This window comes from Arachis stenosperma, chromosome 6 (assembly GCF_014773155.1).
Source record: "Arachis stenosperma cultivar V10309 chromosome 6, arast.V10309.gnm1.PFL2, whole genome shotgun sequence".
Classification (NCBI taxonomy): domain Eukaryota; kingdom Viridiplantae; phylum Streptophyta; class Magnoliopsida; order Fabales; family Fabaceae; genus Arachis; species Arachis stenosperma.
In genome coordinates, this window is record NC_080382.1 from 20422870 (window position 1) to 20436951 (window position 14082).

Here is a 14082-nt window from a genome sequence, read left to right on the forward strand (position 1 = left end):
CATCCATGGTTGAACGGTTCTTCAGATGCATCACGCTCTCATTTTGCAATTGGGGATTAGGGTTATTGAATTGGGAAATTTGGGAACAGATCCAGCTAAGCACTCTATTTGCCAGACAAACTTTTCCGTTTGCCACATCACACACTTCCGTCAACAGAGAATGCATCACTTGCCGGACGGACATTTCGTGTGCGTTTTAAAATTTTCCAACGATATTTTTGTCGATAATAAAAGTGAGGAGCATTATTGTCAGCGTTTACAAAATTCGAGGGTATAATTGATGGTTAACCCAATATTTTATTTATTAAAATAAAAAATCCAATTATTTGGTTACTGATAATCTTAAATTTTGTTATTAATAAAAATATTCTTAAATTATTTAAAAATATGAAAAAAATATACATATAAATTGAGACATTTTACGTTAATAAAAAATAATGGTATAACAAATTAAGTTTTTTATGCTGATAAGTGAATCACATTACATTTTTCCATTAATAAATCATATTTTTATTTACAGTTAAACATTTTTTATATAATTTTAAATTATTTAAAAAAAATTTTATCAATAACAAATTTAAAATATTTTTATCAGCTTCAAAATAATTGAGTGTATTTTATTTTCAACGGTTCACCCTCAATTTAATTAGGTGTTTACTACTTTTATATATCATCATGATGTCAATAATATTACTAATTAAACGCATAATTATACTTAATTAATTGTTAATTAACTCGGCGACAATTCTTTCTAACTTGGCCGTTAAAACCGGTAATGGGTAGAAGGTTTCCCAATTTGATCATAGACATCGCAAATTGTTGGAAGAAGAAAGCCTCATCTTGAGCATATTTCAGTTCTTGAGTCTTGATGACACCACCAGAGAGAAGAACTTGATCAGAATTAAGTTAGCCTCTTCCTTGAAGAATGAACTTGAAGCAAGTGTTATCAAACATCCTGGGAGAACCAAAGTCCAATGGGGAAATGTTGTTGTCACCACCTGATCTTGGACACATTGTTTTGAGACCAAAGTAGAATGCTCTTTCTATTGACACATCTGCTTCGTTCTTTTCATTTTGGTTGTATAGTCTTTGCTTGAATGTTGCACACCTTGCCACCTCAATCGTATGTGCACCTAATAATAATATAATTAACAAAAAAAGGAGTAAAAATCCATAAAATGTGATCATTAATACTAAGCTATGAAGCACAGAAAGATTAATTAAGTGGCTTGTCTAACTAGGCATTTAACAAGTATCAGGGTCTAACAGTTACGTTTTGTTTGTTTATTGTCTCAGAATAATAAGCACATGAATACGTGTAATATATTTGGTTGTTAAGCCACTAATAAGAATTATTATATCTTCAACTAAACTTAGCAGAAGAAAGTATTAATATGTCTAAAATATTTTAAATTTTTGGTAGAGTATAGTACTAGCAAGCATTACTAATATAAAATTTAATAAATATTTAAAAAAATTGTATAAAAAAATATTTATGTCGAGTGCTCATAACTGATGATTTGATGAGAACAAAGAAGAAGGAGATAGATGACTATGATATAGCATGACAAAAATTATATATAAATGAAGGAAAATAGGTTGAATCAATTGTATTCTGACCTGAGAGGGCAACAAGGTCAACTTCATCAAGGCCTTGACCCTTGAAAAATGTTATTAGATTTTGAATGGTGGCATTTGGTGGTGGAATGTTGTTGTTTGAACCAATTAAACATGCTGTTCTCGAGTCTCTCCTCCCTAATGGTAGCTCCCAGTTAGGCCCTCCACTCTGTTTCAAAAATAATCATTTAAATTTCATTTATCATTAAGATATTAAGCATATCCATATATATCAATAATCATTTTAAAGTGAAATGTAAGTATAACAATTTAATCTTAATGTTTGGTCATAAAGTTAAATTTTAATGTTCGGTCAATTTAATCTCTATACAGATGATATTATGATTAATTGACAGTGTAAGATATTTTATTGCTTATCGAAATTAATCTCTATCATATAACAAGCAATTAAAGTAGATTAAAGTGTGGTTTTCTCACAAGAATAGTAGAGCCTCTTGCTGCAAGAGCAAGAATGTCTGCACAAGACACAGTCTGAGGGCATGCTTCTTCCAACTTAGCCTTGATCTCGTCGATCACTTCAAAACCTCGGACGGAATTCTTGTTCGAGCCAGAGTTCTTTTCTCTTACTATTGCAGGGCTATCGTCCAGCAAAATCGAAGCATCACAGCCCTGCCATTAAAAAAAAAAAAGAACTTATGAATACTAGTTGTTCTATTCATGCAAAAAGAACATGAAGCAACTTACCACCAAGAAACAGTTATTATAACGGATATATATAAAATGAGATTCACCTGGACAAAGCAATCATGGAAGTGAAGTCTAAGAAGAGAAGCAGCAATTCTCATGCTTTTAGCCATGGCTTTCTCCAACACTGACATGACAATGCCATTGGCTTGAGGGCATGAGAATTGGTAGAACTGAGGAGAAAGACCATAAGATATTCCTCCCCTACTTCCATGGTTTCTTCCACCCAAACCGGGAAAGCAAAAGAGCTATGAATTAATGACTTCTTCAAACAGCATCCATATTTGTCCTTGCCTTGATTCTGAATTTCTGATGTAATTTGTTCAATTCTGTTTCACAGTGGTTGTGCTATTACCTGCTCTAGATTTGATAAAAAAGGGGCAAAGAATCCATTTTTTCCTCCAAGTTTAATTTTTAAGCACTGCACAAAGTTTTACACTACTATTAAGGTTAAAAGTATGGCAGATAAGTACTCGGCCGAAAATGGAAATAAATGTACATGTATCTGTCATGATCACATGGGAAATGCCACTTTGATTTGGGACCAAATAAAGGGTCACACTTATTCTCTGAAGTTAGGCATCTTGTTATTATATGCCTTTTATTTATTTACAATAAACACCAATCTCATCCTTCAAAAAAATTATAAGGGATAAAAATGATATCAAAAAAGTTTTAAAAGTGACAAATTTATCTTTTATCAGATAAATTTATTCTTTTTTTGAGTATTATTATTCATACTGAATAATCACATTCTCTTGCCTTGCTGATTCATGTAAATTATCTCAGAAGATATTTCTTACGTGTAGAACAATTGAAATTTGACTTTGTCATAATTTATTTTCAAAAGAAGATAACAGCACTATTTGAATAGCTGTATTTCTTTCTTTCTTTGGTTTCTTTATGGGATGCAAGGAAAAAGAGAGAGGACTTTGGTTCGAAGAATAGAACAAGTGCCCTGAGGGCCTGACATTACTCAATACTTTCAGTTTCCATTCATGTTACACAAATGAACATTGGTGAACTTCAATATTGAACCATATTGCACTGTGAATTGCTTAAGGAGAAATGTTTCAAAGAGTTGGTAAAGGCAGTTCATACTTTAGAGTCAGCAATTTTGATTTCATGACTTGGGCATACACCAGTCAACAGCTAGAATGAAATTCTTATGCATATTAATACAATATTTGATCACTAAAATCATGATACATAAGCAACATAATTATACATTTATTGAATCAAACTTAATATATTTCACAATAAAATGTAATCAAATTTAAAATGTTGGTAGCATTACTCTGAGTACCTTTGAAACATCACCAAGTTTTTTTTATGTATATAAAGCACACCACATCTCTGCTAATGTGCTATTGGTTATTGCTGATGAGCATAACACATTTCTCTTTGAATGCAACAGATATTGCTGATGTATCTCAGGAATTTTGCAGAATATGCCATCTTAATGTTTGAAAACAAAGAAAGGAATGGAATCATGTATGACAAATGTAGTTGCAATCACCTTTTGCAAAACTTGCATTCCCATAGTTCCTTAGTCATATATGTATTTAAATTTTTAAAGGGCACGGGAGTATGATTACAAGAATTACATAAATATGTACATCTTTAAAGTGACATGTATGATACAAAAGATATTTATAACTTTATAAACTACCAAATTATATACATTTAAGAAGTTAAGATTGGGATACACACATTTGCCTCATGGGTGTCAGCAATCTTGCAAAACGAAGGGGCACATGTGCCTTGATATATGTCCCTTGCTCTGTGTATTCCTAAATGTGAATTCAAAGTGAAACTGTAAGGTAGGAAGAAAATCATGACACGATAAACAAAATAGAGCTTAATTGCAATGCATTTTACACTGATATCCAGTACAGTGTTGCTACATAGGCAAATTGAGTTTAACTTTTATGTATTGTCAGTGTCGAAAAGTTTTACACTAACATGTAATCAAGTACTACCATGTAGGAAAATGTCGTTTCTTTTTTAGATGCTGTTTGTGGAAGTAAATTACCTTTGCTTATGTGGCAACACTTGATTATAAGTTAGTGTAAAACTCTTAACAATACATAGAAATTAAACTCAATAAAATATAACCTATAATAGTTTAAAAGGCAAGAATATTCAAGGCACTGATCAAAATGTGGCTTTTGGTAAATGAGAATGGAAATATTTACTTACAGTTTTCTCAACCATTCCAACTTGGTGTATGGTGCTGAGAAGGTCTCCATTTTCAAATGGTACCAAAGCTTCAACCCACACCATGGAGTCCTGTAAAAGAAGGAAAGTTTTAATGAGCAAATTGCAAATGTTCTAACAAATTGAAAGCAAGATATAATACAGTGCATATGTAGATTATATTCAAAATGACTTTCAAGTTCTGTACCTTCAATTTTTCTTGAACTGAGTTACAGAATTCTGGTAGGCCATCACCCGTTAATGCAGATATGCATACAACATCATCTCTATTTTCAGCTTCTAACCTGATTTTCTGGGGATCACTAGCCTTATCAACCTGACATAAGAATTCAGATATACACAAATTTTCAACTTCTAGTTCATGCTGTATGAGAAACTTAGGGCGCTTGGTAAAGCTCATTAATGAAAGGAACAAAATTCGTCTTGGTCCTCTTAACCAACAGGGTGATTAAAGAAGCTCTACTTCATTGATAGTTTTTTTCTTTTCTTTTGTTCGTTTCGTATTAGAGGATACCTTGTCCTATCTTTTTCTATATTTCTTCTCTTCATCTGGATAAAAGAATTTGATCCAAAAATAAAAAGAAAAACAAAACTTATTTTCACACAAACTAACAAACTATTCTCCAATACCTTGTTCCAAACCATCAATCTTGGAATAGATGATACATCTAGTTCTGACAGAACTTTGTCAACAGCATTTATTTGTTGCTCTGCCAGGGGATGACTGCACTAAATAAAACGTAATTAATGAGATAATAATGTAGAGGTCAACACCTGTATCTCTATTATTTTTCCATTCTCTGATAATAAAGTTCCCTCTCAGCAGTTTTACCAATAATGAAGTTCCTCTCACCTGATATCAACTACATGCACCAGAAGTGACGACTCTGATATCTCCTCCAGCGTAGCTCTGAAGGCAGCAACCTACAGAAGTCAGAAAGGAGAAGTCGGTAACAAGTGAATTTCACAGTTGATAATGTTACAAGTAAAACACCAAATAAGCATCAACATTTTGGTCATATAACAGAGAAACAATATTTTTAAGAGGGTTAACTCTCATACCAGTTGAGTTGGCAATTTCTGAATAAAACCAACAGTGTCTGTTAGGAGAAACTCCTTTCCATTCTTCAGCTGGTTGACAGCAGACAAAGAAAGCATGGCATGTTAAATTAACAATGATCTGAATTGTAAAAACTTAATTATATTGTATATTAAGTTGGAAACATAAATTTTTTTTTGGCTGTACAGCCATTGCATAATTTAACCATGGAACATGGCTATCCTCTTAGATAAAGAATAACCTATTTTTATTAGTTCTTATTTTTTTGGAGTGGAATCTCATTTTAATATATGCACAATAGTTGAAAGCAAACAAGAATGTAACAAGAATGGATCATTTGTAAATTAAAAGAAAATGCATGCTCTCCAAGTATACTTTGACTGACCTGGACCCTCCTTGTAGTTGGATCTAAAGTTGCAAATAATTTATCCTCGGCAAAAACATCTGCCCCAGTTAATTGATTTAAAAGGGTACTCTTTCCAGCATTTGTGTACCCAACCTACAATGTCAAATAAAAAAGTGTCAACACAAAGAATATACAAAGAATGATAACTTATGTAATATACATTACCATGATGTATAGGCTACAAAGACAATATCAGCAAAAGCAAAAAAAATGGCTTCAATTTACTTTTAAGGAACTAACCAAGGCTACCACCGGCACAGGTACTGAGAAACGCCTGTTACGGTACTGCTGTCGGTGTTTCCTAACAGATTCTAGCTCTTTCTTAAGTGCACCAATCTGTCAAAGCAAAGGCATCAGAATATTAAAAACTGAGATTCCAGAGAGAAAGCAGAAATAACAGTGAAGAAATGCTTAATCTATGTAACAAAAGATTACTAATCGGATATACAATGTGCCTACATAACTTCACAGATAGAATGACATAAGCACACAGCACATTAATTGAATGAAATATAGCTGATTTTAACTTTGGCGTGGTTGTAAAAGGCTGCTTACTTGGTTTCGCAAAATACGCTTGTCCACTTCTATTTGTTTTTCTCCCATTCCCTTCACCTTTCCTCCTGATTGACGCTCAAGATGTGTCCACATTTTTGTTAGACGCGGTAGTTGGTATTCCATTTGTGCTAATGAAACCTAGAATGACCATATGATTTTTAGAAATGGCATTTAGGTTCTCCTACTTGCCAAAGCTGGCTCTGGCAACTCCATTTATATATACATATATAATTGCCTGTAACGATGCTTCATGTGTTGCTGCTCCCTGATTAAATATATCAAGGATGAGAGCAGTTCGATCACAAACTCTCACGTCCCCACCAAAAACCTTTTCCAGGTTGCGCAATTGCCTAGAATTAACAAGGACATTAATGTCATGTGAGATCCAAAGTGGCATTGCTTTTGTGGCAACATGACTATAAAATTCGATATGTTCAAATCGATCATCATATATATATATATAAAGGGGCCCTTACCCAGGTGATAGCTCATCATAAAAGATTACAGTTTCAACATCCAAGGCATGGATTGTACTCTTAATTTCAGAAACCTTTCCGGAGCCAATGTATGTCCTTGGATTTGGAGAAGTAAGCCTGTCCAAATTTCACAGCAAAAAATTGAGTCAACTGACAATACTTTGTCTCAAAAGAAACAGTATAAGGACATATATGTATTCAGCAATCAACCATTTTCATAAATAAGAAGTGGTCTTCAGGTAGTTGAAAACAAATGGAATCAAAGAGACTCAGTTACTAGTTTATCATGCAGGCAGAAGATAACTACAACGCCTGCACTCTATTCCCAAAGAATTTTTGCAGTGTAAGCACAAAGAATAGAATTAGATACAAAATCAGATCGAGCATATCAAGTTGGAAGGCTGGTCATTGGTGAGAACAAAATAAGTAAATCTTGAATCTTGACCACTGAATAATAAATATTAATAAGGTTGAATACGCAATGGAGGCAGTGAAGCAGGGTTCCGCGGCAATTGGCCTCCGATCCAAAACGCATGTCGTTTTAGCATGCGCCAACAAGGCCAACTCCGAGCTCTCTTCTCACCAGAAGAAGATCTTCAAAGTCGATGACCACATCGGCGTTGCCATCGCCGGACTCGCCGCCGACGGCCGCGTTCTCTCGCGCTACATGCGCAACGAGTGCATCAACTATTCGTATACCTACGAGTCTCCTCTTCCCGTTGGACGACTCGTCGTTCAGCTCGCTGACAAGGCTCAAGTATCAAGGTTTAGGATTTTCGGGTTTTTGTTAATGTTTTGGTGCATTTCACTTGGTGTATCCATAGTTATTCTAATATTAAAATTTAGGTAGATAATTTAGAGATTTAATATATTTTGATTTAATTGGTAATTATTTATATTGTTCAAAAAAATTATTGATTATCTAGCTTTTCCCAATTTAATTCCTAAGACAAGTAAAATATATAAAGAAAACCTAAAGTATACGTTCAACTATATATAAATAACACTATCATTATAAATGTACATTGTCATTATATAAAATAAAGTTCTTAATTTTTAAAATAACCTACTTATTTAATTTATTGCAATTGACTCTATAATTTAGAAATTAAGTTTTTTAGATACCTCATTTAAAAATAGAATAATATAGTCTACTATTCTTCGTTTCCTTTTCTTTGATATGAAAAAAAAAAGAAAAAATAACTCATGGATCTATTAAAATTAAGAGAAAATTTCATTCTCCTCTTCTACTAGGTATTAAAATAACATTTTCTTCTCCTCTATTTTATATGTAACACCCTCACTATCAGAAGTCACGTTTCCGGCTGCGCTTTTCTGATAGCAAGAAGTATTACGACTATTTTACATACTAAATATTAAAATAGGAGCCTGTGACTCGACACTATATCACTTATTTCTTTGAAAACCGGAAATAAACACTTTATCTTAAGAAAAATACAAACAGACATAGATTCATATACAATACTCCTTACATAATAACTCATAATATAACATACATATAAAACATACAATTCCTATCCCTCTTACAAACTTGTAATAATAAAGGCGAAGGAAGAAAATAATCTAATTAATACATCAACTTATAAACCAAACGCAGTATAACTCTTCTTAATGCTTCTTCAACCGATTCATGAAAAGGTAAATCTGTAGGGGGGTCAGAACCTAACCACACGGTGTCACCACGGAATTTCAAAGTTGTCATAAGAAGATATTTAATAAAAAAACTGTTTTCAAACTCAGTGATTATCATTGCCTTATGAATTGTTTTTTAAAAAAAAAAACCAATAGGTAATCGTTCAAAACCTTTTCGAAGAAATAATGTTTAATCTTTCATAAATCCGAAACCTTTTCTTGATCTTATAAGAAAATCTCAATCAGAAACCAACCACACAATCAAACAATACAATCATTAATTCAACACCAAAGTTCATTCTCAAATGTAGCACGCCAAGACAAACACGGGCAAGACAGACAAGGAAAGCACAAGTAGGTAGCAGTTACAGCAAATAGTTCAAGTAGCAGTTAAGAATAGTTTAGCAATTAGGCAAACCAAAACAAGTTCAAACCCAAGCAAAGCATACAAATGCATATGATGCATGTCTGTCCTGTGGCTGATGAGGCTCATCTGTCGGTTATCCAGCCAACCCGACAAGTCTGAATTGTACCTAGACTGTCCCTCGACGTGCATCCCCAAGAGTCTATGCATAGCTTTTTCTCAAATAATCAATATTGTTCAATGGGGGTAACATTCTTGGGAATTTATATAGTGCCCGGTCACACTTACATCGTAAGGTCAACAGAGTATTGAGTTTTCAACCTGGTACACGTGGTGGCAAGCCACGGCACTTAATCCAGGAAACCTCGTATCTCAGATATCATCATTCATAAGCCATTTCATTCTCATAATCAGTATATAATCATTTATCAAGCCATGGCATTAACCTTCATGTAACATTCTCAATCCATATCTCAACATTCTCAACATCATCATTATTTATCAATCCATGTCTCATTTTTCAAATTCATTCAAAAATCATATTTCAAAGAAAATCTTTATCATCCTTCTCTCCATTCTGCTCATTGACAATCCCAATTCAAAACATATTTCTTTCTTTGATAAATAAATCAACCTTAAGACATGTAATGTTTAAAACCAAATCTTTTCAGATAATACTTAAAATGGAACTTCCAATTTTATAAAATTTCGGCAACATTTCCTCTAAAACTCGGACACTGCCACCCTTTTCGGGTCCCATCCAAACATTTCTCAAATCTTTTTCAACCATTTCCAAATCTCAAACATTTTCCAGAGTTGAGCCAGTTCCAATACCAAATTATTTTTAAATCAAACCAATTCCAACAGTAAAACTCTTTAAAATCAAATCAGCTCAAATAGTAATTCATTTATAAAATCAGACCAGCCCCCAGCATCGATTCATTTATATTACTAAGTAAAATCCACTTTTCACAATAATCAAGCAAATAACATTTCAAACCGGTTTTTATCAACAACCATACACCACTCACGCAATCAAGCATCCAATAATCCAGTTCAACAAACCATCACATCCACAAGACAAATATAATCACAGAAATATATCTTTTTGCATCAATATCTATTTATCACAACTCTGAATTATAAAATAAATTTTAAGAAAACCCCTACGTCAAAGTCGAAACTCCAAAACCAAAACGCGCCAAAAACCCCTTTTTCCTTGGCCAGCGACCTAACCTCAGCTTTATCCACTTCCGCAACAACCGAAACAGCTTGAATTGTAACATACAATAACCGGAACTCGATCCTAAGGCATTCACGTCGTAGGAATCTTAGTAACATATAACAGAATAATGACTAACAGAGTTCGGAACAAGGGACAGCTTACCAGACTTACGATTAACCGAGAACACGGAGCAGCAACAGCTCCGGTGATGATGCAGCAGCTTAATGTCGCAGGCAACAACAATTGAATTCAGCATGCAAGACTCGTAATTCGACCCTACGTTACCGAGAAGATGGGGTTCCACCGGTGGTTACCGGCGATCAAAGCGGCAGCACGGACAAGGCAGCAACGAACGGCGGCGCAACAGCCACCCATCCGCGACGATGGCAAGCCCAGCCACTCGACGACCACGGCAACACCGCGGCGCTCCCTTTCGTGCCTCTTCACCCTCCTCCGTTCGCGACTCCAATGGCGGCGGCAAGGACGGGTTCGATGACAAAGATCCGACAAAGCTGGCAGCAACGGGCTTCCTCTCGGCGCTGCTCTCTGCCTCGGTTCTGGCGAGCGCGACGACGATGACGACTAGACAGCAACTGCATGGCTATGGCGGCAGCGGCGAGGACCCTCCCAGCGGCAGCTCTGGCCCAGCGGCGCCTCCTCTGGATCTCCCTCTCTCTTCCGTTCAGCTCTCTCTCTCTTTCGGGTCTCTCTTTCTTTGCTCTGTGTGATGAAAAATGAAGCTGATGAGTGAAAGGGGGAAACGGCTGGGGTGAAGGGTAAGTGGGTTAGGGTTTTTCTAAATTAATTTAGGAATTAGGGTTTGCGTTTGGAATTGGGAATTTCGGATTTAATTTGAGTAAAATAATTTTAATAAAATTGGAACATAGAGTATTAATTTAAAAAATTAATTTAATTTATAAAGTTATTTTAAATGATTATTTGTGGTATAAAGATATTTATTAATTTTCAATAAATTATTTTAATAAAAATATATGGTAATATAATTAATTTTTTTATTTATAAAAAATTAAAATATTAAATTTTAAGATCTCAATTAATTAGATGATATAAAATTTTTATTCTTTTACAATTATTGAGTTATATAATTTAAATATAGAAAATTATACAATAAATATAAAATTAAGTAAAATTTTTAATTAATTTTAATATAGGGGATGGTGAAGGTTGATGACGTCTAGAACTAGAGACACTGTCCCTTCGAGGAGTATCTTCCCATTCCCATTTCCATTCCCATTGCCCATCATCCCAGTCAGCAAATAAAACACTGGTAACTCTTAAAGATTCAATTTGGGTAAATAACTTAAATAAGTTCTTTTGAAAAAAGAGTTTAAAATATAATGACTTTTATTAATAGCAGTTTATAAACAAGTTATTTTGTGTTTAGATTTTTAGTTGTAAAAATACTTATTTTAAAGTTGTAGCATTTGGATAAATAACTCAAAAAATAAATTTTTTTACATAAGAAAATAAATATTAAAATAACGATGATAACTACTTTCCAATAATGAATGTTGATTTTACCTAACGTAATCATTAATATTGTGTATGATATGGTAGGTGAAAATAAAAAATAACTATAAAATGTGTGTCAATATATATTATGTTGCTGTTTTTTATTTTACTCTTATTAGAACTCCCTTTTTTTATTGAGGTCAAGAACTTGCTATAACTAACTATGAAAATAATAGCAAGCTATAAAATCACTTGTGAAAAAAATAAAATTAAAACTGAAATTTCATATCACAGTTAAATACAAATTTAATAATAAAAAATAGAGTGATAAAATGATAAAAAAATACTTAGAAGGAATATATGCAGTAAGATATAATATTGTCTGAAAATAAAAATGGTGGCAGAGGATCAATACTTCCATCAAATGAATCATTACGTAAAAATAGTGAAGTTTGAAACATTGTGTGAGAATGATGGTAGAAGGTCAGTACTTCTAGCAAACTTTGAGTGAAAATGATGGTGAAGGGTCAGTATTTTTCATAGAGTCAAGAAGATTTTTTTGTTTTGAAATTAATTTTGTTTAAGAAAGTGGTAGAATGACTTGTCGACAAATAGAGAAATCATATATTTCTACTTTTTCAAAAAGTTATAAATTAACTTTTCGAAAAGTTAAAAGCTTTTTTTAAAATGGTGCCAAACACGCAGATTGTGACTTTTTATAATTTAAAAATCAAAAAAGTAACTTCTACTACTTTTCCAAACGGCTCTAAGAGCCAGATTTTACAAATGTGTTGGGGATAACTTGCATATTATACTCTTGGAAATGATATTTTCTTAAATTTCTGTTCGATATAATGATACAAAATTAAAAAAGCAGAAAGTTTGCTAGCATTTCAAATTTGGATTACTAATCGGATTAATACGGGAAATTACAAGAAGCAGAATAATAACAATAACATACCAGGTGTTCTCCTGGAACCCTCGTATCTGCTTTGCTTTCTACCATATTCATGGTCATACCTACTACGGGAATCCCTTTTTGAATAAGGCTCCTTACTTCTACCGCGTTTATGGTCATATCTACTACGTGAATCCCTCTCAGAATAATGCTCTCTTTCTGTTGTATTCATGGCCATACCTACTAGGTGAATTCCTCTCAAAATAAGACTCCTTACTTTTAAAATTGTCTACATGTTACAGTCTTTTGCTACCACTTCCTGACTCATCTCTGTGATGTCTCCTTTCATTCCTATAATTCTCCCTTTCATGTTCAGAAGGTGAAGCAGGGACCTTCAAAATTGAAATATCATAGCAGCAAAACTTCAAAATATTAAATTTTAATCGAATAAGAATTGCTAACTGATGAAAGCAACAGTAAGAAATGATATAATATTGAACAGTGAAAATGTAAGAACATTTATTTTGGACAGAAAAATATTGTATTGATTATTTATTGGAGAAATTAACAAAAGCAATCATTGGCATATTCAATAATGACTAAAAATATTCTTTATGTCCTTCATAAAACAAATATACACACTCAAGGGTTAGTTTCACAAAAAATATACTAGGCACTAGGACAACATCATGACAAACTAAATATTTCTCCTAAAAGAGCAAAAGGAATAGGGCCATGAATATGATACTAACCTCCATGATGCAAGTTGGATTTGGATAAGCAGCAACTCCAAGCTCCATTATGAATTTAAAAAATTCCTAATTGTGTAGTTCAGAGCAATTTAGGGGAAAATACGAAAGTGAGCTTCGATATTAAAAAATTAGGGGGAGCCGGCGCCTCAGTACGTTGGAATCGGAGAGAGAGACTTGTGTTGAAATAAATAATTTTATTAATCCATATCAATCCATATTGAATCACCAAAATTATATCATAACGCGGAAGCGTACCTTTATTTATAAAAGTCGGAAATTGATAGATAGAAGAATTTGGATCTTCCGCGAACTGTGATTCTTCTGATGGAAAAAGAACAACAAAGACGGCTTTAGTATATTGGGAACCAAAACCTTGAAGGCTTATTTATATTTGAGCATGGCACACATTAAACACTAAAGTCCAAATAAAATAATATCTAAAATCCAAAAGATAATATATCTAAAATCTAAAATATAATTATCTAAAGAACAAAAGATAATATTTATTTTTATTCTCATTTAATTCCAAATCAAAAGTAATAATTGTTATTTTAAACGTAAGTAATTATAATATAATAATTTGTTTAATTATTAATATTTAAATTATTATTTTAAATCATAAATTTAGAAAAAAATTAGATTAACGAAAACGATTAATAACTATATTAAAGTTGATAC

General features: G+C 33.0%; 1 protein-coding gene and 1 pseudogene across 2 annotated transcripts; both read right to left on the reverse strand.

Moving 5' to 3' along the window:
• Window positions 1-597: 597 nt before the first annotated feature.
• Window positions 598-2600, reverse strand: LOC130933841 (peroxidase 9-like; annotated as a pseudogene).
• Window positions 2422-11050, reverse strand: LOC130933475 (uncharacterized). Of its 2 annotated transcripts, XM_057863110.1 has the most exons (14): window positions 10444-11050; window positions 10227-10362; window positions 7040-7156; window positions 6799-6913; window positions 6564-6701; window positions 6249-6344; window positions 5988-6101; window positions 5605-5673; window positions 5396-5466; window positions 5173-5266; window positions 4730-4858; window positions 4525-4614; window positions 4036-4115; window positions 2422-2743 (listed from the first exon to the last, which is right to left on the reverse strand). In XM_057863110.1, exons 1-14 carry the CDS (start codon window positions 10535-10537, stop codon window positions 2737-2739), a joined length of 1350 nt encoding a protein of 449 aa, XP_057719093.1. In that variant the 5' UTR covers window positions 10538-11050; the 3' UTR covers window positions 2422-2736. The 2 variants fall into 2 exon arrangements, with proteins under 2 accessions (XP_057719093.1, XP_057719092.1); XM_057863109.1 differs by lacking the exon at window positions 2422-2743 and having other exon boundaries at window positions 2754-4115.
• Window positions 11051-14082: the final 3032 nt, after the last annotated feature.

What these genes read in the sequence shown, in the direction of transcription:
- LOC130933475 (XM_057863109.1), bottom strand. Translation starts at nt 10,537, where the DNA reads ATGCTGAATTCAATTGTTGTTGCCTGCGACATTAAGCTGCTGCATCAT. An exon ending in TTTGGAGTTTCGACTTTGAC is followed by an intron (nt 7,157 to 10,226) that starts GTAGGGGTTTTC and finishes AAATTTGGACAG; the next exon opens with GCTTACTTCTCCAAATCCAA. An exon ending in GTGCATGTAGTTGATATCAG is followed by an intron (nt 5,267 to 5,395) that starts GTGAGAGGAACT and finishes TATTTAGTGCAG; the next exon opens with TCATCCCCTGGCAGAGCAAC.